Here is a 26,653-nt window from a genome sequence, read left to right as displayed (position 1 = left end):
TTCCCTGCTCAGTGTGTCCTTTGGACTGAGCCAGGACAACACTGTCCCCTGCTGGGCCACCATGAAACAACAGCCAGGCCCTGCAGCTCCACTGGAGGGGGGGGGTCTAATTTGCCATCTCTTGTTGGTTTAAAGTTTGTTTTTTGTGGGGTCTGAATTTAACAACACTCAGCAGCCAAATTGATTTATTTATTTTTTTTACCCTTTTCAATTTTTCAGTGGCATGACTTTTTCAATGTGTTGCCAAAGCACAATTACAATCATTCAATGGAATTAAATTATCAAAGAAAGAATTAAAGAAACTGTCAATAACAATATTAATTTAATAAAATACAATTGAATTATTAACAGAACTAATTTATAATGAAATAAAGGAAATAAAAAAGAAATCAAAGTATATACATATATATCCTACATATGCAGATATATACATACATAAACATAAACAAACATACACCCTGTGTGTGTATCACAGACTGTATTGAGCTGCAGACGTGTTAAAGGAAAACTTTATTCATAATGAGACTCGTCCTGTGAAGACAGGTGTATAATGAGTTATATCTGAGCTTTGCAAAGTTTAAAGAAATAACCCTGATGCCGTCATCAGGGTTATTTCTGATCAATATGTTGATCAGTATGAAATTAATATATTGGAACAGTCATCGACAGTGAGCTGAAATTTCATGCAAATTCTGAGCCGGTCTGTAAGAAGAGACAGCAACCTTTATACTTCCTTATTAGGAAGTTAAACGTTTTCAATGTGGACAGAAAAATGATGTCACTACCTAATAAATCTTTGATTGAATCTGTCCGAACATTGTGTCCCTTACAGAGAAACCACATGAATTTCTGTAGGGGTTGTGATCACCTGGTAACCTGAGCATGACGGTGAAGGCGGCTGCTGAGGTGACAGGCGTCCCACTGAGGATCTAATGGGAGATGCTACTGAGCTGCATCATGGAGATCGTAGTGCGATGCTATTGGAGCTTTACTAGAGACTAAAATTCACCACTCTCTTTTAAATCTGTCTCTTACGAATTCGCTAAACTTCATGGAAGTGTAAAACTAAATCTCTGGAGTACTTGAAAAGCTTAAAAGTCTTTACTTTCTAACGCTTCCTCTCCTTTGTCTCCTTTATGATCAGTGCAGATTTTAAAAAGGAAATCAATGAGATACGACGATGTTTCTCTGGATTTAACACGTCAGCAGCTTCAGAACAACATTAGCAGTCTATAATGCAGTAGGTTGCATGTATGTATGTATGTTTCCATGAAGACTTATAACACAAATGTGTTTTCTCTAAACCTACACACACGTGACAGTGTTGACAATGGCCAATCCTTTTTTTATGACAGTGTGTGCATATCTCAAAACATGTCGCCTACAGGCAGAATTTCATAATAATATGCCTAAGATAGTTATCAAATTTAAATATAAATAACTTTAAAAGCTCTAACATTTGTCAATAAGATGTGACAACATGACCCTGTGTGTGTGTGTGTGTGTGTGTGTGATGGGTTACAGATACAGGACACACACCAGTAATAAGTGAGGGTGTTCCAGTCTTGTCTAGATGCTGGTAAAAAGCAGAGTTCAGACAGATGAAAGCAGATGGCTGAAACATACACACACACACACACACACACACACCTCAGTTTCAAATGAACAGAATCAGTTTTTCACCCTCTTTCTGTCTCGGCCCATGTATCAGGGGGAGGAAGGTGCCAGCTGTTATTACCGCACAGACAACACTACAGCTTCTTATAGCCACCCTCCACTCCAAAAAAAAAGGCAGAGGGGAGAGAGGAATGTTGCTATGGAAACAGTTCGGACAAATGTAATTGTCTCCCTCCATCTTTGCAGGTCAAGGCAGCAGCATTTCAGCTCCATAATCTCTCTGTCTCCTCTGTATCTACCCACCGGCCTGCCAGTGTATAATAGGTTTCCTGGAGTCAGGAGTTACAAATATGCTGTGTGATATATAGAGTTATTTCATAACCTGGTGTGTGTGTGTGTGTGTGTGTGTGTGTGTGTGTGTGTGTGTGTGTGTGTGTGTGTGTGTGTGTGTGTGTGTGTGTGTGTGTGTGTGTCTGTGTGTGTGTGTGTTTGTGTGTGTGTGCGCTTGTATCTTATTTTGCTCTAAAATAGGACACTGCATCCAGACAACAGAAGAGAAAAATGACAACCAGACAGAAAAATTCAAAACAAACTGAAACTGTTCCTTATTTTCAGCCTCTTTCTACAGTTTAGAAAAAAGAAACTGCTTTTATCTAACTTCTATCATCAATTCAACACCAGCACAATCCAAAATACATTCAAGACCCTCTTGACATTTAGTCAAAGAGAAATTAACCCAGCTGCAACTGCGTAATACTTCCATTTATCTACCTCTTAAAGTTGGATGTATCATGCATTTTCAGGAGTCCTTTGAAAAAGAGGAAACACATGATGTCTACAAATATATATATATCTATATGTATGTAAGAAGACAGTGAGTCAAACGAAACGTCAAAGAATTGACAAAAAGGGCCTTGAATTGAATGTTCCATAGTTATTGTTAAGTCATGATTTGGCGTCTGTATGAGGTCAGATGTGGGTCACCAACATTTTGGAGATTTTCAAGTGGACCATGAGTTGGAAAAGGTCGGGAACCAGTGACCTAAGAATAAAAAAATAATGATTTCCACATACGTAAACTATTACAGGACTTGTTCTTGGATTGCTGAAAGTTTACATTTCTGTTTTTTATTCTGTATGTTTTTGTCTGAGTTTGTTTGCGATATATTACCGTAGAGAAAAATGCAGCTTCACTCACGTACTCCTTTAACTTTAATATGAATATAATAATAAAAGTCTCCATCTACCTGTTCTCTACACCACTTCTTTCCTTGTGTAGTTCTGATGAATAAAATATAGATAAGAAAGGAGAAAAATATATAGTAGATACAACAGTGAAACCATCAGAGGAAGTGTTTCAGAAGTGCTACCTCAGATTTCACATTGTGATTATATTTACAGTAGATCTTAATGTTTCCTCTTCGTTTTTAAATGAGCCCTAACAAGGTTCAGACCTTCACTGAAACTTAATGGGGTTTTAAGTGATTTAACACACCCAGGCTCTTATTTTGAAAATGTAATATTTACATTAAAATACCTCTGTGTGAATGTATCAGGAGAACATAACTCAATGTTTGTGTGAAGCACCAACGCAGGGGTGCTGTGAGCAGTAATTCTGTGAATAAATGTAACGTTATGCATGAAGAACTCAGATAAGACAAATCCATTATGAAGTAAAAAAAAAAAAAAGTGAGATAATGGGCTTCAATTATGAGGATGTTCTCTCTGCTTGTTGACTCACTCTGCTGTGATCATTTCAAAGAAAACAACAATGAAGATAATAACCAGATACATCACATCTCACTTCTTTTTCTTTAAACAACACAAAAGAGCAGAAGTGAAAACAAAATGTAAATTTCAAAAGATCAATGTTTCATCAACCACGACCGGAGCTGGATGCATAAGAATAATCTATAATAAATGAAATGTGCTTCAGATCACAGCCGCCTCTTCTGGAGCTGCAAAGATGACACAGACAGACAACGCAAAGATAAGTTCTCTGAATATTCTTTATTTCTTCTCTGATAACTTTGATGCTGATCGCATCGCAGAGATGACGCAGAGTCAAACTGTGTTGTGCTTCTGCATTTTAATGTGATAATTAATGTGAAGGCAGTGAGGAAGAGGAGTCCTGTGAACTTTAGATTGAAAAGTGCGAGAGGAAGCGATTTATGGAAGAACATCCTGATTCACACAGGCTGCTTTCGTCCCACCCCTCCGCTGTTCTTTGGGGTTTTTCCAACGTTAAACAGAATTAACTGGCTGTAAAAATGTCAACGCCTGTGTGTTGACATTTGAAACGGCTGAGACAATGAGGCGACCGCAACAGTGTGATGATCAAAAAAATAAGTCGGCCACAAACTTGATTTAATCAGTTGTGAGACGTGGCGAGAGAGACGCTTCTCTTTGAGGCAGTGCAAATGGAAAATATCGCAGCTGTTAGTAATGAGTTAATCAATATGTCAGGCGGATTTATTAAACGTTAGCAGCCACTTATGCATGTATCCAGTTGACTGTTCAACTAATTCCTGGTTGTGTATCCCTGCTTTTCTCTGCCTCTTACAGATGATAAAAAACTGTTGAACACTGAGGGGAACAAATGATTTTTACACCTTTCTGATTATCACAAAATATCAGCTGTTGGAAGCTCGACTGAAATCATTTGTCAAGCGATTTTCAGCAAAACAGCTAACAATTATTTCCATCATCATTTAAACTGATTATATTTTCTATTTTTACCAAATCGATGAATGAACAAATAAAACAGCTGCATGTTTTCGCCTTGATAATTGGCTTCCGTGTGGACCACAGGTTGATCTTTAGTGCGTCTGCATCGCCTCAAATTGTTGACAGCGTGATGTAACAGCAGAGCGACGGGTTGAATGAACTGAGGCTTCAGTGCGAGTCTGAGTCTTTGAAGCTGCATTGTTGAATCAGAGAAAAATCGAGAAAAAAAAACATTTTCCACGTCACACAGGTCTCGTCTTCTTTCTGCTCCGAACATTTTGTGAACCAATTTTATCTCGTCTGTAATTACAGAGTATCGCTCTGTCAGCATGAGTGATGTGGTGGAGACAACACATTTTATCTTAGTAAACCCCAGAAGACATAAACAGGCATTTAAATATCTTTAGAGCTCAAAATCTGAGACAAAGAGGAAACACTCTGGTGGATGAACCTGCAAATAAAATCCATTTTTTAAGACGTACAAAACAAATGACGAGAGATCAACAGAGAAAAATTAAAACCCAACTTTTTTCTTTTACATTTGTGTAACCACTGTTCTTTAAAATCTGCATTATGATATTGTTATGTCCTATATAAATGATATGGTATTACTGCAGTGAGGTTTGGCTATTTTCACATGCAGTCTTTCAGCTGGTGACACTGCATTTATTAAATCCATTAAAACACATGCAAAGTTAATCCACTGAACTGAAGAGAGACTGAACCCAGACCAGTTTCTCCTCAACTTTCTAACACAGTCTTTGCAACTGCTTAACCAATCACCACAGCTCATCGTCCTGCTGAGAGACAGTGAAGTAGCAGGTAGTAAACCATCTCCAGGCCTCAGTGAAGCCAAACATGGAGGAAATCTGATTTGATAATGTCATTAAGGAATTAAAAATATACATCTTTAGAGATTTTTTTTAGTTTTTTTCCTGTTTTATTGCTCAAGAATCAGGTTTTCCACTTTTACTATCACTCCAAAAACTGCAGGTCCAAACTTTTTTTTTTTTTTTTGCTTTAACACTGTCATTATCTGAATTGCTCTGAGTCACAACTATTACAGAGATTATAAAAGCAGGACAGAAGGTAAAAAAACGCAATTTTAGAAACTTTTTTACAGTGGCCCTGAAGCTCAACGCACTGCAACTAAAGAATGCACATTCAAACAGACAAAACACAAACAAACTCAGAAAACATCATCAATTCAAAAACGTGCTGCAAATACTCACAACACAACACAACACAAGTGTTTCCAGGGGACACTGAAAAGTGATGAACCTGGTTGTGATGAAGATATTTTCTGAATGTTTGTGTTTTGACTGTTTGCATGTGGCTTCTTCAGTTGCAGTGTGTTGAGCTTCAGGGCCACCGTAGTTTTTGTCCTGGTGAAAAGAAAAGGTGCTTATAAGAAGAACTTCTTCTACTCAAACGGCGACCTGAGCAAAGATAACGTGTTAGTCTACTGTTCAGTTCATTTCATCCAGGACAAAAACATCCTCAGAGTTCAGTAGTGTGAAGAGACGTTCAAATGATCCGTCACAAAGACTTGACATCCTGTTCTGAATCTGTTCATCCTGTTACATCAGCAGAAGATATTTGGTGACATTTCTCCCCGACCAGCTGTAGTCTGCACTTGCACATCTTACAACACACCTCCAACCCTCCAAACTCCAGCAGCTGCTTCTGCTGCAGAAGCGCCTTCAAACATTTGATTATTGTCCCAAGAGCTTCCCTCATCAGCAGCAACAACACAGGTCTGCTGACACATTTCCTGCCGTTTAATTAATCTTTAAACATCACACACTCGCTCCCAGACAGCTGCTGCTGCACTCCAACATTTCATCGACTTTTATTATAGCTGAGGTGGAAACCACCGTCTCAGCACTGTTTTCTTTCGGGGGTAGGGTAGGGGGTGGAAAGTCCAATTCTGCTCTGAAAAAAAATGGAGCTGTTTGGTAAAATAATGAAGGTGGCTGCACTGAGACGTCTGAGGAAGTTTAATGGGCTTGTAGAGACTGTTGCTGTGGCAGCCTGATCTCAAACATTAATCCTCCTAAACGCTGCCTCTGGTCAACATCAGCCACGGTGGGAATGTACTCAGAAACATTTCATCATGCCCCACCCCCCACCCTGATCGCACCTCTCCAGGCACCAAAAGCCATAATGAAATCTGATCCAAGATGTTTCACTGCAGTTTCACCTCCTCATTCAAATCCTGACTCTGAGTGAACGAGAGGTTGGTGAAACAGTTGTGGCTGTTAGGGCACAAATCCTCAAACCTGGGAACATCATTTAAAGGAAAGTCTTTTTCCCGCCCTCGCCAGCTGCTGCTGAGGGAAGAGAAAAGCACTAGATGCTTGAGAGGAGCAGCAGCATCAGAGGAAGTCGTCTCTTGTCGTCTGTGAAAAGTCTGATGATTCCTTCGTGTCTGAAGGAAATACACATTAAGGGGAAACTTTAACGTCCAATTTATTTGATGGTCACAAACTGTCTCTCTGCTCTCAGCAACAGCCACAGTGGAAGTCGGCATTCGGATCCACCAGCAGCTTCTTGCGGTCACCATGGAGACAGTCTATGTGATACCAGGCGTCGCACACATCGCACTGGATCCACTGAACCGTGTCCTGCTGGGGCAGCCGACACCGGGGGGCCGCGCACGGCTCCACCGCCCCGACCGCCACCATCTCCTCCTCCTCATCCTCCTCGTCTTCTTCGTCTTCGTCATCGTCCTCGTCCTCAGAGGAGGAGGAGGAGGAGCCGGAGGAGGAGGAGGCCGAGGAGGTGGAAGAGGAGGATGAGGAGGATGGAGAGGGCAGGGACGGCCGGGGCGGGAGGGGGTGTTTCCTGGGGCGGCCTCGTCGTTTACTTAGAGAAGAGAGAAGAAAATAATGAAACATAAAGATGAGCAGGAAGATCAAGTGAAGAAAAAGAATAGAAAAGATATTTGCATAATGATTTAACAAGATTATATTTAAAGAAAACATTTAATATTTCAAAAGAATATTTTGGTCCTATACAGAAGGATTATTAAATATTAAAAAGTAAGAATTGGACAGCTTACTGTGTCCTTATCTGTAGTTATATCAGACACTAGTTCAATTATTTAAAGATATCTTTTCAGGAAATGTGCAAAAAAGTAATGCTACATAGTTACACTGCAAGGTGGCAACAATTTATCTGATAATTTGCATCTGTATGTTGCATCTATTACAGATACGGAGTATCAGGGCCACAATGAGGAAAAGAAAAATCTGAAATTACAAGAATAAAGTTGTAATTATGAGAATCATAATATTTCAAGGAAGAAAGTCATAATATTATGAGAATTGAGAGTTTTAATTTTATGTTCGGTGTTGTTTCCGAGGGGAAATATCAGAAGTTTTAAAATGAGGAACGTGAAGCATCCTGTGAAGTTCTACTTTAGCAGAGGTTTCACTAATGAGGAGATACTTCATCTTATGGCTCATCAGCATCATCATCATCATCATCATGACATTGAAAAGATTGAGAAGAAAGAGTCTGTTCTATTGTTAGACAAACAGCAGCTGCCAGAAGCAGCTCAGGCTGACACTGACTGACCTTTCACCTGTTTGATGTAATATTACTAAAAAATATGTTTGTTTTTTTTAAACAAAATTTTGCATTTTTAATTCTTGTATTACGACAGTTTTCTTGTGATGTGACTTTTTTTCTTGTAATTTTGTGACTATTTCTTTTTTTCCCTCAATGTGGCACCTAATACTCGTCGTCATATATTAGAGACTTTACTACCATTGCAAAAAAACGTTCTAAAACCTCAAAGCCCATGTTTTTATTTTGGTGGGTCATAGTGAGAGAAAAACTCCATCCAGATGATTTTGGAGATGCAATAGTCACATAAAAACTAAATAAATAAATAGGGGGGTTGGTTGGTGACCCAGAGACATATTTCTGCAAACCTCAAACATCTCACCTTGTTTGATGGTGAAACCTGTTGAACTGGACCCTCCCTCTCTCCTCTGTGCGGATCCTCATTGAAGGCGAGGCCAGGCTGTAGTTCTCCCCCCCCACCACCAGAGGGGAGAACACCGGAGAGCTGTGAGCCCTCCGCCTGCCCCTCTGCGCCATCGGAGAACAATGGGCGGGTTTCTGTTGGCGGAAAGCGGCGATGTTTCCCTGCACCACCGTCTTGATGCGGTGCATCGTCTCCACCTCTTGTTTGTGAACGGTGGCATTGGTGAACGACGCCTGGAGGAGGTGGTGGTTGAGTCTGCTGTTGGTCATGGCGCCATGGAAGCTGCCGATGGTCCTGATGCCAACGGGGAAGGGCTTGGCCTCCAGTGGCCGCCTCATGTCGTTGTGGCTCTTGGGCTGCAGCGGCATGGGAGGAGGAGAACTGAAACTCTCTGACTCAGACTTGTAGAGCCGCCGCCTCTTCTTCCCTCTTGCTCTCTGTCCGTCGTCAGGAACTCCTGCCAGAACTGAACCACAGTGAAATGAGGATGTTGTAGCAGTGACCAAATCTTGACTCCATTTCTCTGTGACATTAACATTTAGAAGCTTGCATTTGTCTGGTTCCGTTTACCTGAACTGATAAATATCTAACCACAACTTTGACTGACTTTGATGCTGTTCAGTTTATTCTCCTATTTTCAGATTAACAAAACAAATCTGCCACTCTCTTTGCAGAAAGCTCAGAGAGCTGTGGGATTTTAGTTTAGTTTATTTATTTGATAGGGACAAGCAATTTAACATAGTTTCAAAACAAAGCATGAAACTAATGTGTTGCACAAAGAGTTTATAGCTGTTGATAATTCTCAACTCCTGTCCTCGAGCTTATACAAGTGGAATGTAATTAAAACAGCTGTTAGCAAAGACAACACAACAGATTATAATATCCTACAATAACAAAAAATCTAAAAAGAGACAACAGCACAACATGCTACAAAACAGTCAAACAAAAAATTAGAACAATTAACAAAAGATACAATTACCTAGAAATGAGTTCAGCTCTGGTTTGCTTTTAGCACTGAATCTTTGTTGTGAAGGAATTTCTATCTGGAGTTTCAGTTGGTGATGTGTTCACAGTCCTTTATGAAGAAAGCTGATTGTCCAAATTTAGATCTACGATGTGATATTTTGTACCATGTTCTTAGTTACTCTGTAACACTCCTGCCTTAATTTGAAGCAATTAAGGCTGGTCTTTACTGTTTTTGAGATTTTCTTTACATGTTTCTAAAATCTGAGTTGTGGATCTAAGATTATTCCAAAGAACTTAAATCATTGACTCCCTCCATTTCTTTATTCTGAAGCTTGATTTTAAAGCTTCCAGATGACACTGCGCTGGGCCTCACCTCCTCGACTCCTGGGCTCGTCTGAGCTGTCGTCCTCGAGCAGCACTGTGTGAGCCGACTTCCTCCTGCTCCTGGAGGTCAGTGGGAGGGACTTCGCTGAGGGCGCCGACACTGCGGAGGAGAACGATGGAGGGGTGGAGGGAGGGAGCAGAGAGGAGAAGCCCACGGTGAGAGGCGGCGAGGAGGAGGAGCCGGGGTCTGAGACGGTCCCCTCGTGGCTGAAGCTCCTCTTGAAGGTCCAGGCGCTGCCCTTCATCTTACTGAGGCTGCCGATGGAGTTGAGGATGACGGTGGCCCGGTTGATGGACAGCTTGGACAGGTCCAGGTTGGTCGCCACCTTACGGTCCAGGTTGGTCCTGATCCGGTTCTGTAAGTCAGAGGAAAAGGTTCCCGCCTGGGAAACAAGATACAAATATATAATTACAACTTTCCCCACTGATGTATTTTTTTCTTTGTTCAGTTTAAATTTGGCACACCTCGTTAATGAGAAAGTGTAAATTAAAACACAAAGATGGCTCCTGGTTCTCTCTTTAAAATGGAACTGAAAATCGGTAGTGACTTGTTTTCATGCTTGGCAGGTAAAATGTTTTTTCTTTGTTTACCAGCTATTGTGGAATGAGCCATAGTTTTTTCTCCTCACGATTTTGTCTTTGAAATTCTGAATGCCAATCTGCCACCTAGTGGACACTTTAACCAAAGGGCCTCATGCTGCACAGAACTGAAGAATGAGTGGGAGGGAAAATAAAGGATAAGGTGTTATTCTATTTTTTTTATTATAGTTATAACAATTTCCATGAAAATCAACAATAAGTTAGTCTGTTTCTCTTCCTGTCCAAAGCCAGTGATCCTTCTGAAGATGTAAATCTTTATAAACAGCCCACAAAAACAGAGGGCTCCAAAAGTCTGAGACCACTCTGGATCCCATTTTATTTGGTTTCATTTAGAGCTGCACAATCAAAATTGCAATATAGCTGAGTGCAATATCCAAATCACAGGAGCTGTAATTTTTGGATGAAGGTAAAATGTGTCACAACATTGTTGTGTATTGTTAGCACCATGAGCGTTGTGGTGCTACAGTGCCGCCCCGCCCTACACATCATATTCTCCAGATGTAAAGGAACATGATTGTTTGGTACAAGACCAATAAAAATCATATAATCATCATTTTTATATTTTTTCCAGTGAAAATTAAATGCAAAAACCATCATTCAGACTGAAATCGTGACTCATATCGCAATCACAATATCTGACAAAATAACAGCAATATGATTTTTTTGCTTATCGTTCAGCGCCAGTTTCATTTTCTTAAAAAAGTCTAAGTCAAACAGTAGGAAATGCATTTGTTGGCTACTGTTTTCAGTGGCGGACTAATACACATTTAGTGGCCTATGCTAGTGAGTATTTACAGCAGGGCGTTGCATATGGGATTTAGTCAAATATCCGAGTCTGAATTGTAATTTGGCAGACTGTACCAATAGCAGAACACCTGTACAGTGTTACATTCATGTAGCAGATGGAGAAAGTCTGGACTTGTCTTTTAACCCCACAATGTCATTATGTTATGAAACAGCATGATCCAGGATTCACCTGTGCTCGTTGCTGTATGTAAAGCGTCATTAGAAACCTGCACAGGTGAACTGAAGCTGCACAGAATGAGGCATTAAAGAGCCAATCCTGTCCCTGTTCACTCCTCAAACAACAGCAAAGTTCACCTTGGGGATTGTGATGGCGTCGAAGTCCAGCGGGCGAACTTTGACCTTCTGGAAGAGGAAGTAGAATTCAGGGCTCCCTGGAGGCGACTGGCCACCAAAGGTCAACGTGTCACCATCTGAGAGCTCCCACTGGACGCCGGGCTGGAGGCGGACCTCGTTGACCCAGGTGCCTGGCAACACAAGAGCAGAAGACGAAGATTTTTTTTTTTTTTTTTTAAATGAAACTCCAGCTGTTGAACGCTTCACTACAAAGCGCTGGCACTGAATGTGTTCAGCTCACAAGATGTTTAGAGACTCTTAATTCAACCACACTGACAGCAGACGCGAGCAGGGAGAAACTCTCCAAACAAACGAGCAACAGTTCTACAGCCATGTCACCTGGGGCCAGATAATCAGAGAACTTTTTTAATATATGAACATCTGCCAAACAAGAAGGAATAAATCAAATGAGCAGAACCTCAAAATAAAGTCATTTTTTGACTACCAATGTGTTTACAGTTTCAAGAAGTGGAGGGGGGGTGTAAAGCAGCCTGTGAAATGGACCTAGAATTGAGGAGCTGGAAGGCTACAAGGCAATCAAAGGGCCATGACAGCACAGCACAAAATGAAAAATGCGCAGTGAATACTAAAAATGTAATTTTAATAACAAAAATGAAAAATGTGTGAAACAGACTGTGAAATTACTTGAAAAATTAGGCAGTGAGAGGAGCACAGTTTGGAATCTGAGCCTGTCAGACACAGTCCATCAGCCTTAAGTGAAGATCCAACTTTCACTCTCAATCTTCTCCTTTCCTACCGTGTACCACTTCCCGTGCACTTCACGTTTCACTAATGACTATTAGCACACTGAGGTAGTGAGATGTAAGGGTTCCCCTCTGGGTCTGACACCTCGTCATATCCAATGATATCACTCCTTAGGCTTGAATTTACTTTAACATTTTGATGATTTTACTTCAATTTTTATTCTGTTTTATTTTTGTTCTCTTATATTGTTCCTCTGAACTTGAATGAACGACAACTTGACATTCCTGTTGACAATTCAACGCCTACACATTTCAGACCTGATGTGCATTAGACAAGTCCCCCCCCCCCCAGAGCTGTGGATAAGCTTCTTAAAAAAAAAATCTAGTTATAGTTATACTGTATATGCATATTTTATTATATATCTTAATGATTTTAGTCTTTATTTTAATATATTCTACCAAGAGGATTGCTGCCAAACTTAATTTTGTTGTGTATTTAAATGTAATGACAATAAAGTATCTATCTATCCATCAATCTATCTATCTGTTTATTTTCAAAACCAAATCTCAAAGGTGTTGCTCCATTTTACTGAAATCATCATGGTTTTCTTTTTATCTTTCTATTTCCTTCAAGGCTGCAGCTAAAAATGTTTTTCACTGCTGATTAATCTGCTGATTATCTTCTTGATCAAAGAAGCATCTGGTTTAGAAAAAGTCACAGAATAGTTGATTTCCTGAAGTCCAAGGCAACATTTTGAAATACTTCGTTTTGTACAACAAAAAAATTCAAAGAAATTTAATTTACAATCACAGACGACAAAGAAAAGCAGAACGTCTTCACTGGGACTACAAAAAGGTTTGACATTTTTGCACGAAAAATAGTTGTCAGTTAATTCTCTTTCCACCAACTAAGCCAACAGACAGCTACTTGTTTCACTTTTACTTTTACTTTTCTTTTTCTTTTTTATATAGCTGGTGCAAAGACTGTCCAACTGGTTTCTGATAAGGTGTTAATAAAAATTCTCTCGTTCTTGTGGTTGGACTCTGGACATCATCTGCTTGGCATTTTAATAACTGTTTAACAACTGTTTTATTTCCATGTTGGTTTCTCCTTTAATTTGTCATCCATCTGTAGGTTTAAATTGATAATAAAATGTATAAATTATCTGTGTCATAGATCAGGAGTTCAGCTACTCTTTAATTACTTGCTTATCACCATTATTAAACTTCAATTTAGGCAACTTGTCTTTTTCTCCTGAGGGTGGAAAAACCCGAACTCTCCACTCTTTAAATAAAGTAAAAACCATGGAGGGAGAGATCATTGAAAAGTTTTTACATTTCAGAGGTGCATTTTATTCACAATGTGGCGTTGGAGTTCCGAGGCTTAACCTCATCTGTACTTCTGCAGCTGTGTTTGGGCAGCTAATAGCTGTGTGTGGGGCTCAGCTGCTGCTGTCAGACTGCAGGTGTTAGTCTTTGGTACTCCTGTCAGTAAATCTGCAGGAGAGTATGTTTGTGTTTCAGTGTGTGTGTGTGTGTGTGTGTGTGTGTGTGTGTGTGTGTGTGTGTGTGTGTGTGTGTGTCCACCCACATCAAAATGAAATGTGGGAGACTGTATTTTTCAACTGTTTACAGTTTGACTATCAGTATTCCTGTGTGAGCCCAGTTCTGCTTTATATCAGCATTTTATTTCTGTCACACAAGCAAGTGTTTGTTTTGTCCAACTGTGACTTTCTAAACACAAATATTTGCATTTCTGTCCATGAACAAGTTACAAGTTGTACTGTGTGTGTGTGTGTGTGTGTGTGTGTGTGTGTGTGTGTGTGTGTGTGTGTGTGTCTTTTCCTGCAGGAGTTGTGATATTTCTCGTAAACAGGTGAGTTTTTGCCTCTTTCTCTCTCCCACAATGACTGTAGAGGGTATGACTGTGGTTTGCCTTTCTAAGTCTCATCTTGACTGTGATGCTGTGTGTGTGTGTGTGTGTGTGTGTGTGTCTCAACCTCTCTCACCATGACTGCTCCTATCCTTGATGTGAACCATCCAGCCCTCCTCCTGCGGAGTTGCGTCCTCTCCGCTCGCCTCCCTCTCGGCGTGCAGCTCTGCGTGGATGCGGGACACCGACGCAGAGTCCAGCGTGACGTCGCACAGCTCCGCCGCTCGGCCCAGGCGGAACACGCAATGGCTCAGAGCCGGCCTGAATGTGTACAGGTCCCGTGCGGAGTCACCCGTCGATGAACCGATCCGGAGCAACTGGAAGCATGGCTGAACCCCCGACAGCATGACTGAAGGGTCTGATTGTCTGCCACCTCTGAACTCCCCCACCCTCCACCTGTCCCCACCCAGAGGCCCCACCTGATCTGTGACAGGCCCTGAGTTACAAGAAGCTGCAATCCATTTTCAGATTCAACTCTTTACTAGTGGAAAGGAGTTAAATTAAAGGCATTGGTGCTTGACCACAGGGAGCTGAGCACCAACATAAAGCTACAGATAAAATACTCTAGTGTGGAGGTTACAGGCAGGTGCTGTCCCTTTAAGCAACAGGTGTTTGCATTAGTATGGAAAGCTGGTGACTTGTGTCATGCTGTGACTACATGAATACATAATGAGGACACAGAGCACTGTATAAGCTGATGAAGTGTGGAAATGAGCGTCTACACTCTTGTTATGAGCCCCAGCTCAAACACACTAAATCCCTTGTGAAGTGGAAGCTGTGAGACGGTGGATTTAAGAATAGAGACGTCCTGTAACATGGACAGCCCAATGCGAAAAGGTGCAGCAAACATTAAAAACCTTGAGACGTAAACCTGACGAGAAACCTGACAGCCGTGACTTTTAGCTTTGAGTTTGAATATTTGCAGGTTTGAGCAGCTGTCAGATGAGTGTGTGTGAGAAAGAGAGAGAGAGAGATTAAAATCCCAGGCTCCTGGCATCAGTTGACATTAGCCATCTCACAGGTGTGAAGCCTGACATGGTGTAACGGCTGAGGGCTGTCTGATCTGGAAGAAAACAAAAGAGGAAAAATCCATGAAAGAAAAACAGCTTTTAGTTAATTGCTCTACTTAGTGTCAGTTTTATGCTTTAGAAATAAAATTTATTTTACACTTACAAAACACACGAACACGTTAAAGTTAAATATGCAGATGATACGTTTATAATAAAACTTTTTTTTTTTTTTTCTTTTCTTTAAATGAGCTCCGGCTAGTTGCAGTCTGCACCGCGGGCCGTGCATCAGCTGCGTGCAGGCAAATCATGGGACAAAGCAAGACACCATAAGGAACCGGAGTGGACCCCGTTTAACTGCTTCTATTTCCATGTAAACTACTAATTTATTTAAACATAACTTTGACTAAAGTTAAGATTGGCTCAATAAGAGTGATAGAGTTTCTTGGTTCTGGTTTTTAGCTTGTCAGTCAGATGCTCGATTAAGGTTTAAGCTAGCTGACGTTAGTTCCTCGTCGGACAGAATGAAAGTCAAAGCTGCCACTTACAGCAACAACTGAGCTTCACACCGACTCTCTGTGAGTTTCTCCCCCGGATGAGACACCGTCGACCGGTCAACCTGAAGGTTTAACTCCCGCACTTTGGTTGAATTTTACTGTTTCCACAGCTTTTTCCACAGTTTTATCGCCGTTGTTCGTCAGACTTCGGTGCAGCTTTTTTCGCAGTCTCTCCTCCCAGGAGGAAGTCCTTTGAAATTTGGCGCGCCAGTCCCGGGGCTTCCTAGCGCTAGAAGCTGCGTCACGTCCTGCCCCGCCCCGATTGGCTGACGGCCAGGGCGCCTTCAGCAGCAGCAGGAAGGAGGAGCACGAGGAGGAGGAGGGACCCCACAGAGCTGTCCTGAAGAGGTACTAAGATCTTTTACTGAAGTATGTAAAAAATACTGTCACATAATAATAATGATTATTATTATTATATTTATTAATGTCCACTATACTTTCCTTTTCACCCTCTCACAGAAGACAGATATATAACACAGATACATACGACTACATCACATATAAACCTTGAAAAATACACACACACACACACACACACTCACAAACACATCATAGACACTTACCATACGCATCATTTTCATTGGATGTCTCTATAACTGTTCATGTTTTTGTTGTCATTTACATGTCTGTCCATTATGTGTACCCTTCGTGTCACACTTTTTTTGTTATGCAAAGTCACTAATAAAAAAAGAAATCTGAATCTGTACAGTCACTAGTAAATGAATCTGTCAGATAAATCAAGTGGAGTAAAAAGTTCAATATTTCCCTCTTATTTTTGAAAGTCATACCCCTCTGTCTCCTCACATCCCTGCCTATAAAGCAACAAATGCAAAAACAAAACAAAACAAAAACGTGTGACAAAAGATGTCTCTGAATTCATTCAGTGTGTGTGCACTGAAGGCTTCAAATTTTCACATCATATTTATAAGAGTTGTATATTGGCTTTCAAAGTGATTGCGTGAGAGAGTTAGATGGGGTATTTATTTATTTAATACGGTTTTCTAGTTTGTTATTCGCTGTTATTTTGAGTGGGAAACCATACATTGATATTTCTACTCCTGTCTGTGTGTATTTGTCCTCTGGTAGTCGTGCCCAGTAGTGCCCCTATATAGGCAAAATTCCTGACACCCCCACCCCCCTCGCCTCTTCACTACCCGCCAACCGCCCTCTTATACACTAAAGTAAATGTTATGTAAGGAAGTAACTGGGTCCCTATAGGCAGCACCCACTCCGCCTATATGGAGGGGGAGTGCAATCAACTAATGTTCAAACTGTACAAGTTGAAGAGCCAGAATTACGGATCAGGATGTGTTCAATGTAAACTGGTTTCTCAGGAAATTTTACTATTTACTTCCTGGCATGCTTTAGAAATGCTTGTTACTCCATAACTGAAATTCTACTAAATCCATGACTTTGTTGGAATGAAATGGAAACAGCATTAAAAGATTTAAAACAAACAAAAAAAAATTCAGTTTGATTCACTCTCTGTTGAAAATTCATTTAATTGGAATTATTCATTCATTACAGAAAAGAGAGAAGCTTTACAAAAGTCTGTGCAGGATGCCAAAAGGTCTTACATAGTACCAGTATAGAAATAACCACTGATTTATTCTTCAAGCAAACAACAGGGTATAAGTGGCTTGTTCATGGCAGGACACAGAAGTATTGTAAAAGTCAATGATTACCCAGCTTTGGAAAATGATCAAATGAAATCTGAACTCTGAGGTTTGAAGCATTCATGTAATTTCTTTCAAAATGAAAGTGACACGCACAAACAGACAAACCACTGAGCAGACCAGAATTCCTCCTCAGCACCTGTGTTTTTCACTTACAACCTCACCTGAGGAAAACACTGTTTTGATCAGCGACAGATTGACGGTGAGAACTGGACTGGATTTCACTAAGTCAACACAACAAAGAAAATTAGTTTCCTTTTGTACAAACATACAAGCAAATATAAGATTATGTTGGGCTGAAAATGATCCATAAAAATGACCAATATGGACACAAGCATACTTTCATAATTCATAAACATTTTTTCACAAATACTTTATTATTCAAAAAAAATTCATTTCACCTTATTAAAACCGTATATTGTTTGGTTGTGTCCTTTTGAAATAATTTTTCTTTTATTACCATTTTTGTTTTCATCATTCTTATTTATATTTTGCATTTATTTGTTTTTACTGTATGTATTTTATTTGTATGAATTATTCATATTTTACTATGTATCCTATTTCAGAAGTTATCATTGTTTCCTTTATTTTCAATGTTTAATAGTTTTAATAATTCATATTCATTTAACATACAGACACATACTCTCATCATTTCCAAAAGCAGAGAGTTTGGTGTAGCCTCTCAGATGAATGAACCGAAATGTCCAGACAGCAACTACAGATTTCACTTATGTGTGTGTCGAACAGTCAGCTGCATGTTTCTCTAATAGTACACACAAACACAAACGAGACAAAACGTTCTCCCAAACCTCTATAATCATTTAAAAATCAAAACCATTATCATAATGTAAATGAAAAATAAAATTATTTTATTGTAGTTACAGTGCAAGATCAGGTGGAAAAGGTAATTTTTTAGGTTATTGAGCTGCAGTAATATTGACAATGCCAATACTTCTCCTGTCTGAATCATGAGTTAAAACCAACAGCATCTACTTAAGCCTCGAGCCATCCTGAGTCTGGGGCTTCCCAAAACCAGAACCATGCTTCACAATGAAGAGAATGTCTGTGCTTTATATTGGGATTTTATAGAAACTGTAAATAACATCTGGCATTCAGCATTTATTCCACGTATAAAAACAAAGCTTAGAATCTGATTTTATTTTTTTACTTTTATTTAGACACCAGTTTCATGGGAGTCTATGCACATTATATAATTATATTATGATTATATTAAAGGAGAATACCAGTGTCATTAAAAAGTCAAACTGCTTTTGATTGATTTTACAGCAAAATACAAAAGTTGTCATGTCCGAGCAAAGATACTGTAGATAGAAAAACAAAACATGAATGATATGAAAAAGTTTGTGCAAAGGTGAATTTTTTTTACTTTTAGTTATATTTAGTTGGAACAAAGTTTGACTGAGCCAAATGGAAGCTTCATGTTTTCATATTTTACAATAATAAATGGTAGAAAATAGTTTTTGCTATTGAAAAACAGCCTTTCTTATTCCCTGAACTGACTGTATGCAGAACCTAACAGGAAATAAAATCCGTTTAAAAAAGAAACACTGGTATTCTCCTTTAACTGTCACTCTCTGCTACTGTCTGAATGCCATCAAGTGAAAGGTGATATTTAGAGTCAGGGAGGGTTCATGGGAAACCGGAGCCAGACATCGATGACGAGATCAGGATGGACTCGGGAGGCGGGCTGTACAGAAAAGTGCAAGTCATATTATTACTATCATTATCAGCTAACAGCATCACGCCTGCTGTCCCACAAGCAATCTACAGGTCAGCATGCTGCAGTTACACTAACTCTTAGGTATAGTCTGGGACAGCAGATATAGGCTATAATATCAGAGGAAGGACAAATACAAAGCACGTCAGTAGCAAGAATAATCTATTGATGCTAAATGTGATACTACAAAAGGTTCTGACCATGAAATGTACTCGAGCATGTTCATTCATTCATTCAAAGGAAGTGAGATTTTTCTTTTTTTCTTTCTGAGGATACTCCAAAGGTAGGATACTACCAAAGTAAACACACTGATTATAGGAAAATTTCTAGATTACTTCTAGGAATACTGCTTCTTTTTTCCCCCCTTTGTATAAAAAAAACATTCTTAGGTGCTGGGGGGGTTATTATCATGGTGGGGACAGATGTGAGGCTACAAAACACATTTCAAGCAGACAGGGTGCAATGCGTGTGCAATAATTCACTGTAGCCCAGAGGAGTGCTGTTGTCCAAAAGAATCTCCTGATCTGAAAGTGTTGTCATAAAATGTTCATAAGACAACACTTATAAAGGATTTATAAATGGTTATTAATTTGGTTGTTAAGACTTTATGAATCATAGGCTAAATAAACAATTATAAACAAGTTATAACACAGTTTTCATACATTGATGGAGGCTCACTATGCTTACTACTCATTTATCTTACTAATGAGTTACTACCATTTATAACTGGGAAAAGGAGCTTTATAGTGACTCATTAAACTAAACTATTAGACCTAGAAGCTTGAAGATGTAGAAGTATTTTGGAGCTTTTTCAATGTTCTTGTATAAAGTATATCCTATTGGTGGTTATCAATTATGATTTTTTTTTTTTTTTTTACAGGTGAGGACTGAAAAATACAAAAAATACCATGTATGATCTGATGATATGATCATGTGATCTGCCATAATTTGATCTGTCAAATGACCATGAAGACGCTGATGCTGGTTCATTGTTAGTAACTGAACAAACATGATGAAGCAGCAGGTACAAACATGGTGATGGAGAAAACAAAGAAAGCTCAGTAACAAGTAAGATATGAGGCTGAACAGTACAGAGACATATGGGCTAACGATATGGAAACTGTTGCCCTTATTATCTAATGTGTTATAACAGCTTATAAATCATTTATAAAGTGTTAACAAGCCAATTAATAAACTAGTTATAAACAGGCTAGTCTTATTGTAAAGCGGTACCTCATAGAGATCAAGAGATCAGTGGTTTTCTATTAATCAGATATGAATCAAAGATAAGATTAAATTCAAGCACAGTAAAAGCCACTGATCCGCACTGGACTGAATTAAGCTTAATTGATTTCAGTGCCAGAAACTGCACTCGAAAGTTCCTTTGATACTCTGTGATTGGAGGTATTAGTAAACTGCGAAGCTGCAGACATCGTTTCATGGGGTTTTCAGTATATCTTTTTTTTTTTACAGAGACCAATAAGATTAACAGAGATGTGAATCTACCAGAACTGAGAGAACATTGTATTAAATCTCCCCCTGCCCACACATGGATCAGCACTCAAGCTCTGAGAGGCTTTGTGAATTAGTGGCTGTGATGTGTAATGAAACAGAAAACATCAGGCCGAGGTTGAACGGCAGAAAGTGAAATCCTTTCATGAAGCTTACGTCAGCTGTGATCACCTGAACCTGCGGTTTTATTATTCCCACAGACACATGCTGGGATTCAAAGGAGGCTGGTAACCCCTCCCTGACTCAGAAGTCAAAAGTGCCTTACAAAACCGGCTTTATAACGTCTGCTTAGGATGAAACATTTCATATCCTCTTTAAAAGCACGATACAGTGTGTTTTTTCCCAGAAACTGTGAATTAATTCATCTGAAAGAATCTGTTGCCATTGTTTCTAAGCAGGTTTCATGGAACACAAAACCTTGTGTGCAACTTTTATTTGTGTGTTTCTCATGTGGACGATACTCAGGCCTGAATGTGATGAATGTAACCCGATAGATGTACTACAGCTGCAATATGCAGGTTATTAAAGGAACACCCAGACATTATGGGTAATATCCTGCTTCCTTATCCTGCATTCAAGCCATGTTTAGAAGAATGGGATGAATTATATATATACAACCCATCAGTACAAGAGTGTTATCTGCACTCCTAGATTTGTTTCAATGAGCTGAATCAACTGCAGGTGTTAAGAAGAGACTCTATTTAGATTTAACTGCCAGCAATAGTGGCTTTGCAACCGTTTAGCCATTTTGTAAAGTGTTTTTAATATAAAGTGATGGTTCTTTAACCACTTTGGAAACATATACCACAGATTTAGCTGTGATAAAAATCACAGCTTTCACACACGTTCCTAACTCGGAACAAAACCCCAAACCCCTCGTTAGCTTACAACACACGACACGTGAACAGAAAGATTGTCCCTGGTTTAGTTTAGCTTAGTGCAAACACTGGAAGCAGACTGGAAAGCTAACCTGCCTCCATCCAAGATGCACGACTGGACCAAGCACAACCCCTTGCTAGCTTACAGCATACAACATGTGAACAGAAACATTTTGAAGGAGTATATTTCCTCTTTTGACAGTCTTTGTGCTACGCTAGGCTAAACACTCTCCTGGAGTTGTAGTTCCTGGCAAGGCAGCAAACACATGTGCATGTTTTCCAAGTACTTTAAAACATGTACCTTTTTTTCCCACATTAGCTACTTCGACTAAAGTTTATATTTAACTAAGCGCTGGGATTTGACCCTAATGGTTTGCCGTTGATTTGCTGCCTCACCAACTACATACAGCAACTGTTTGGCATTTTTGACATCATTGTACTGCATGTTGGTTTTCTGCTATTTTATCCTTATTTTTATTCCTAATTTTAATCTTATTCTTGGTCTTGGAAGACAGGATGTAAATATAAGAGAGGATACCTGGTTTTATAACACTGATGTGTGAAAGAGGACACCCCTGAGGCAACGAGCGGTACTACACCCCAGCTGAGGCAAACTTTGATGAAAGGATCTCACACATGAAAACACATGAGTCTATACGTGTTAACTTCTTACCTACTGTGGACATGTGGTTAAAGGATCAATGCAGCGTTTTAATAGTATAAAATCTTGCATAAGCCTTGCAGTAAGAAACATATTAGTATTTTCACACTATACACATGCAGATCACATATTTTAAATATTTACAACAGTGAAAAAAAGGATGATTAAGAGTGGCCAATACTGAGATATGTGCTATGTCAGATTCCTCTCTCCACCCTGTTGTGTTCGTTATGTTTCAGTGCCATTATCATCAATATTGCTTAATATTTAATTGTAGATCCTGTGACAATATACTTGTCATTAGCCAATCTAACCTACTTATCAACCTGATATTTCTATCACACCGTCAGTTCTGGAAGCCTTTACTGTTGCCTTATAGTATATATATATCCAATACATATACATATATATGTATATATGCGTATATCTGATTACGTCAAGAAGTCCCTGCGTGAGTAAAAGCACTGCCCTATAAAACAGCCATAGAAAATCAATAATTCAATGGCATGGAAGTAGGGTATCATAATGCTTAAAGACTCAGTCCAAACCACATTTTCCTGAATAATAAGGGAGCTAGTCATTTTTTTGCAGATCACTATATTGTATTTACAATAGCTGCTACTTGTTTTTTTTACCCATTTAAATCACAATGTGAATTTTTTTTTTCTTGCTTCAAAATTAGTTAAAATTTGTGCTTTTCTTTTAGCCCCCCTCAGAGGTATAGGTCGTAAATCTCTCAGACTTCCCAGGTTGACATCAATTCAGTTACAGCATGAGGTAGCCACACCGCTAATGGCTGTCGATAGGCAACAATAGCAGTGACATCTAAATGGCATCCTTGGGACACTGGAGCCATGTTATGATGAAAACCCCCCATGTTTGGTATATGGTATGTCAGTGGGTGAAGCATGTGACTGATGTTGCCGTGGATACTGCTCTGCTTCCCCAAAGGTGCAAAAGTGCTGTACTCTTTTAAGTGTGTGTGTGTGTGTGTGGTGGGGGCCTCGATGTAAGTATCACAGAGTGTTTGGCCCTGTGGAGGAGAGGACATGCTTTCTGCGGCAGAGTGAGATGTCTTGCTCTCGTTCTGTGAGATGTCTTTGGTGTAAATCGGCTTCCTGTGACCTGAATTAGCCCACAGGCTCCTTCCACAGCAACGAAGGGGAGCTAATTAGTCCAGAGCAGTCGTTAGGACTGTGGGAGCTGAATCTAATCAACTCCGTCATGCTTCTCTTTAAATACATTTGAACTCGTGCCACTGCTTCCACTCTCCCATCTGTGTTTCTGTGGTCCATCACTTAGATCTTTTCTTTCTTTATTCTCCTACAAAATGTTTTTATTGTTGATGAGCCACTATTGATTTACCCAGATTTCAGCAATTCCTTGAAAAATAAAACTTAAAAAAAAAAAAAAAAAGAGCAGATTTTCTCCAAGGATGTCATTTAGAAGCTACTCGACTACATCTGTACCACATCCAGTCTCACGCACAGATGCTTAAGAGCATTGGTTCCAGTACAATTTTGATAAAAAAAATGTTATTATATAAATAAAAACTGAAAATATAAATAATGTTTTTAAATATTTTAAAACAAAATGATCTTCAAAAACATAAAAAATGTTTACTCCTTTCTTTGTTTGTTCCTCATACTAAGGCCTATCAGTGTGATAAGCCAGTAACAGGAACTTTTACGTTTGTTGCCGGACCACATCATGTACTTGTTTTCTATTTAAAAGATTATATCCAGTATCAAAATGTACAGCTGGTTAGCAACAAGGTGAATCGACAGGTGATCTCTCCCCTGTCAAATAAATAAATAAATAAATAAATAAAGCTTTCAGTTCATTAGTTCAATCCTGAATGTTAAATCGTTATCATTAAAATAAAAAGTGCTCTGAGAACATATTATTTGGCCTGGGGAACCGCTGCTTTGGAGCTCTGCAGTAAACAGATATTTAGTATGAACTATTAGTTATTGAGATTTAAATGCCCCTTAAATCAATAAGAAGTGTAACCTGGTCACAGAGCAGCTGAATACATTTAAACTGAAGTGGTTGTAAACACAAGTCCGTCCTGTGCTACACACACACTACATACTGTTACTGCTACAGTCAGTAGTAGCCTCAGTGTCACTTAATTGTACGGTGGGTTTGGATTCATAGAGCACCAGCAGTAAACGTGAGGTGAGTTATTTATATTATTCGGGGTTTGTGTCCTCCTCTTTTTCATTTTCTATTTTTCATGGGCTGAGTGGACTGATGTCTCCATGCAGTTGCACTGAATGTCTAACATAGTTGGTTGCTGTGTTACGAAACACACACTCGTACACCTCTCATTATCACTTATTCGTTGCGTTCAGGGGCTGCAGGCTGAGGCTGTGTTGTTGTCGCAGATTGATCCAACTGCGTCTTTCCAGTCACTTCATTTTGGCAAAACAATGGGGCCACAATAATCAGAGCTCCGTGAGATGGATGGGGGTGGGGGATGGGGCTTTAAATCATGCAAGTCATTCATCTGTTCCCCCCCCGAATGGCACCCTTATCCATCTCTGTCGTCGTCTTTCATCACTGCTCCTCACTCTCTGCGGTGTCAGTGAATCAGTCCATCTGCAAAAAGACCAAGAATCCAATTATGTTCTAGAGGGCTGTTCCAGAAGTCCTAAAAGTGTTGCACAGTCTTCTATCCAATCTTGTTTTGCTCTGACAGGGACAAAAAAAACAAACAGATGAGGTCGTTTCTACAGTTCGCTGTGTTTCTCGTAGGTGTTTTCTGACAGAGATGTGTTTTTATTTTTAGATTATGTCTTAAAATGTGGCAGATTTGACCCACGATTTCTAATAGAAAGGAAAAACACCAGCAGCACTCACACAGCACAGGAGTGGTGATATGCAATCCAGTTGAGCTTGTTTTGAGTTTGCAGGTTTTTCAGAAGGAGGTGTTTCTCATGAGCGAGTGCTGAGACAAGCACTTGTGTCTGAGTGGAGGAGACACTTTCTGACATGCTTAATAATAGAGTCTGTGTGCGGGTGGGATGAGATGCAATCACGGCGGTGTTTGTCTGACGCTGTGAGAGCAGACCAAAGTGCTGTCAGAGGCAACACGTTGAGATTCGCTCTTTGCTGCTGTTGTTAGTGGCCTCGGTTTGATTCCTCGCAGTGAGCTGACTCCACCTGTCGAACTGTCAAACTGCTGTAATTGTTTGATGACCTTTCTACAGGAGCTAAAAATCATTTCATCCCATTTAGGTGTTTAGTGCTAAGAGTGTTTCACCCTTGTCACATCATCATAACTTTGTTTTGATCCTGTGCTTCTTTAGCCCGTTGAAGCTCGCATGCAGGCAGTCTACTCTAACGTGAGCGTTGTCCTGTAGACCTGAACTATTATATCTACTTTAATGTTTAATTTAAATGCATGCATTTTCCCTATGGATGCAAAATTGCATTGTTCTTGTTTTGATAAGAGTTTAGGTTTACTTTTTGCATCTCATTTTTCAGTGCATAGTGCAATCGATTTTGCTTTGTGCATTATGTGCAATTGCCTTTTTTATTATTTTCTCCTGGGCTACACTGATATCCGAATCCAAGCGTGAATATTTTGTCTCAGGTGTTGTTTCAAACGCAGTGATGGAGGACTGGGTGGTGTTTGATAAGATAAGGTTCAGAAAGATGAAGAAGAGAAGAGATGAGCTAAAAAAGAATCCACCCTGGTGTTTCCTCTCAGGTGCTCTGTGCTGATTCCTCTTTCTGCTCAGCTTCTCCATTCTCAGCCCCTCCCTCCATCTGGGCTGGATCTGACCCAACGGTGCCCCTGGAGGCCGTTCCCGGCGACGCGGCGCCATGCAGGCTGCCATCGGGGGTCGTAGCTGCAAGTGAGCGAGGATTGGAGGCGGGGCTGGCGCTCATGGCGGAGTCAGGGGTCCGACTGGCGCTGAGATCAGGGACGACGGTGGCCTCCAGGCTGTCTGAGTTAGCTGCCTCGGTCACGGCTGTAGGGGACACGGCGTTCAGGAGGGGTTTGTGGGAGGCGTAGGTCATCACAGCTTCAGTGTCGCTGTCTAGAGGGAGACCAGAGGTGGTGAACTCCACTCCAGAGTCGCTCATCTCCAGAAAGTTGTCTGACGTAAGAGCCTGGTAGCGGCCGGGTTTGGACACCTCAAGGCCCTGTGGAGAGAGAGGAAGAAGGAGGGTTGGGAGAGGAGAGAGGAAGGGAGGAGAAGGTCAGGAGATGAAAAGCAAGAGGAATATGAAGTTAGGAAAGGAGAGGACACAAAGCGAGATAGACAGAGAAAAAGAGGAGAGTAAAGTAAAACAAAAGGGGAGCAGAACGAAGGAGGTGGGGGAAGGTGAAAAATAAGAGGCACAAAAAAAAGAGAAGGATGAGACAAGTACACAGTGGATTCCCCCAACAGAGAGGAGGAAGAGGAAGAACGGAGGGAAAAGAAGTGGTAAAAAAATTGAGGTCAGTGAAAAAGCAACATGAATAATTTATGCTGCTTCTAGGACCATATTTATAGATTTACCTTCACTACATGCTCCTTGTTACACAGAGACAACAGAAA

At 40.1% G+C, this 26,653-nt stretch overlaps 2 protein-coding genes across 2 annotated transcripts in view; both read right to left on the bottom strand.

Moving 5' to 3' along the window:
- Positions 1-3,632: 3,632 nt before the first annotated feature.
- Positions 3,633-14,458, bottom strand: tcf19l (transcription factor 19 (SC1), like). Its single transcript, XM_056398616.1, has 5 exons — positions 14,145-14,458; positions 11,393-11,562; positions 9,681-10,074; positions 8,300-8,807; positions 3,633-7,212 (listed from the first exon to the last, which is right to left on the bottom strand). The coding sequence occupies exons 1-5, from the start codon at positions 14,413-14,415 to the stop codon at positions 6,849-6,851; spliced, it is 1,707 nt and encodes a 568-aa protein (XP_056254591.1). The 5' UTR covers positions 14,416-14,458; the 3' UTR covers positions 3,633-6,848.
- A 2,658-nt stretch (positions 14,459-17,116) lies between these two features.
- LOC130183836 (uncharacterized) overlaps positions 17,117-26,653 on the bottom strand; it is a 31,103-nt gene continuing 21,566 nt past the window's right edge. The window contains exon 10 of the mRNA XM_056399559.1: positions 17,117-26,255. Coding sequence (XP_056255534.1) covers positions 25,812-26,255 — 444 coding nt within the window. The 3' untranslated portion in view covers positions 17,117-25,811. The remainder of the gene's footprint in view (positions 26,256-26,653) is intronic.

Source organism: Seriola aureovittata, chromosome 16 (genome assembly GCF_021018895.1).
Source record: "Seriola aureovittata isolate HTS-2021-v1 ecotype China chromosome 16, ASM2101889v1, whole genome shotgun sequence".
Taxonomy (NCBI): Eukaryota; Metazoa; Chordata; class Actinopteri; order Carangiformes; family Carangidae; genus Seriola; species Seriola aureovittata.
This window is presented reverse-complemented; position numbering and strand designations above follow the sequence as displayed.

Excerpts from the sequence above, each read along its gene's own strand:
- tcf19l (XM_056398616.1), bottom strand. The coding sequence starts at position 14,415 with ATGCTGTCGGGGGTTCAGCCATGCTTCCAGTTGCTCCGGATCGGTTCA. Across the intron at positions 10,075-11,392 it reads ACGCCATCACAATCCCCAAG|GCGGGAACCTTTTCCTCTGA; the intron begins GTGAACTTTGCT and ends CTTGTTTCCCAG. Across the intron at positions 7,213-8,299 it reads AGGTTTCACCATCAAACAAG|TAAACGACGAGGCCGCCCCA; the intron begins GTGAGATGTTTG and ends CTCTTCTCTAAG.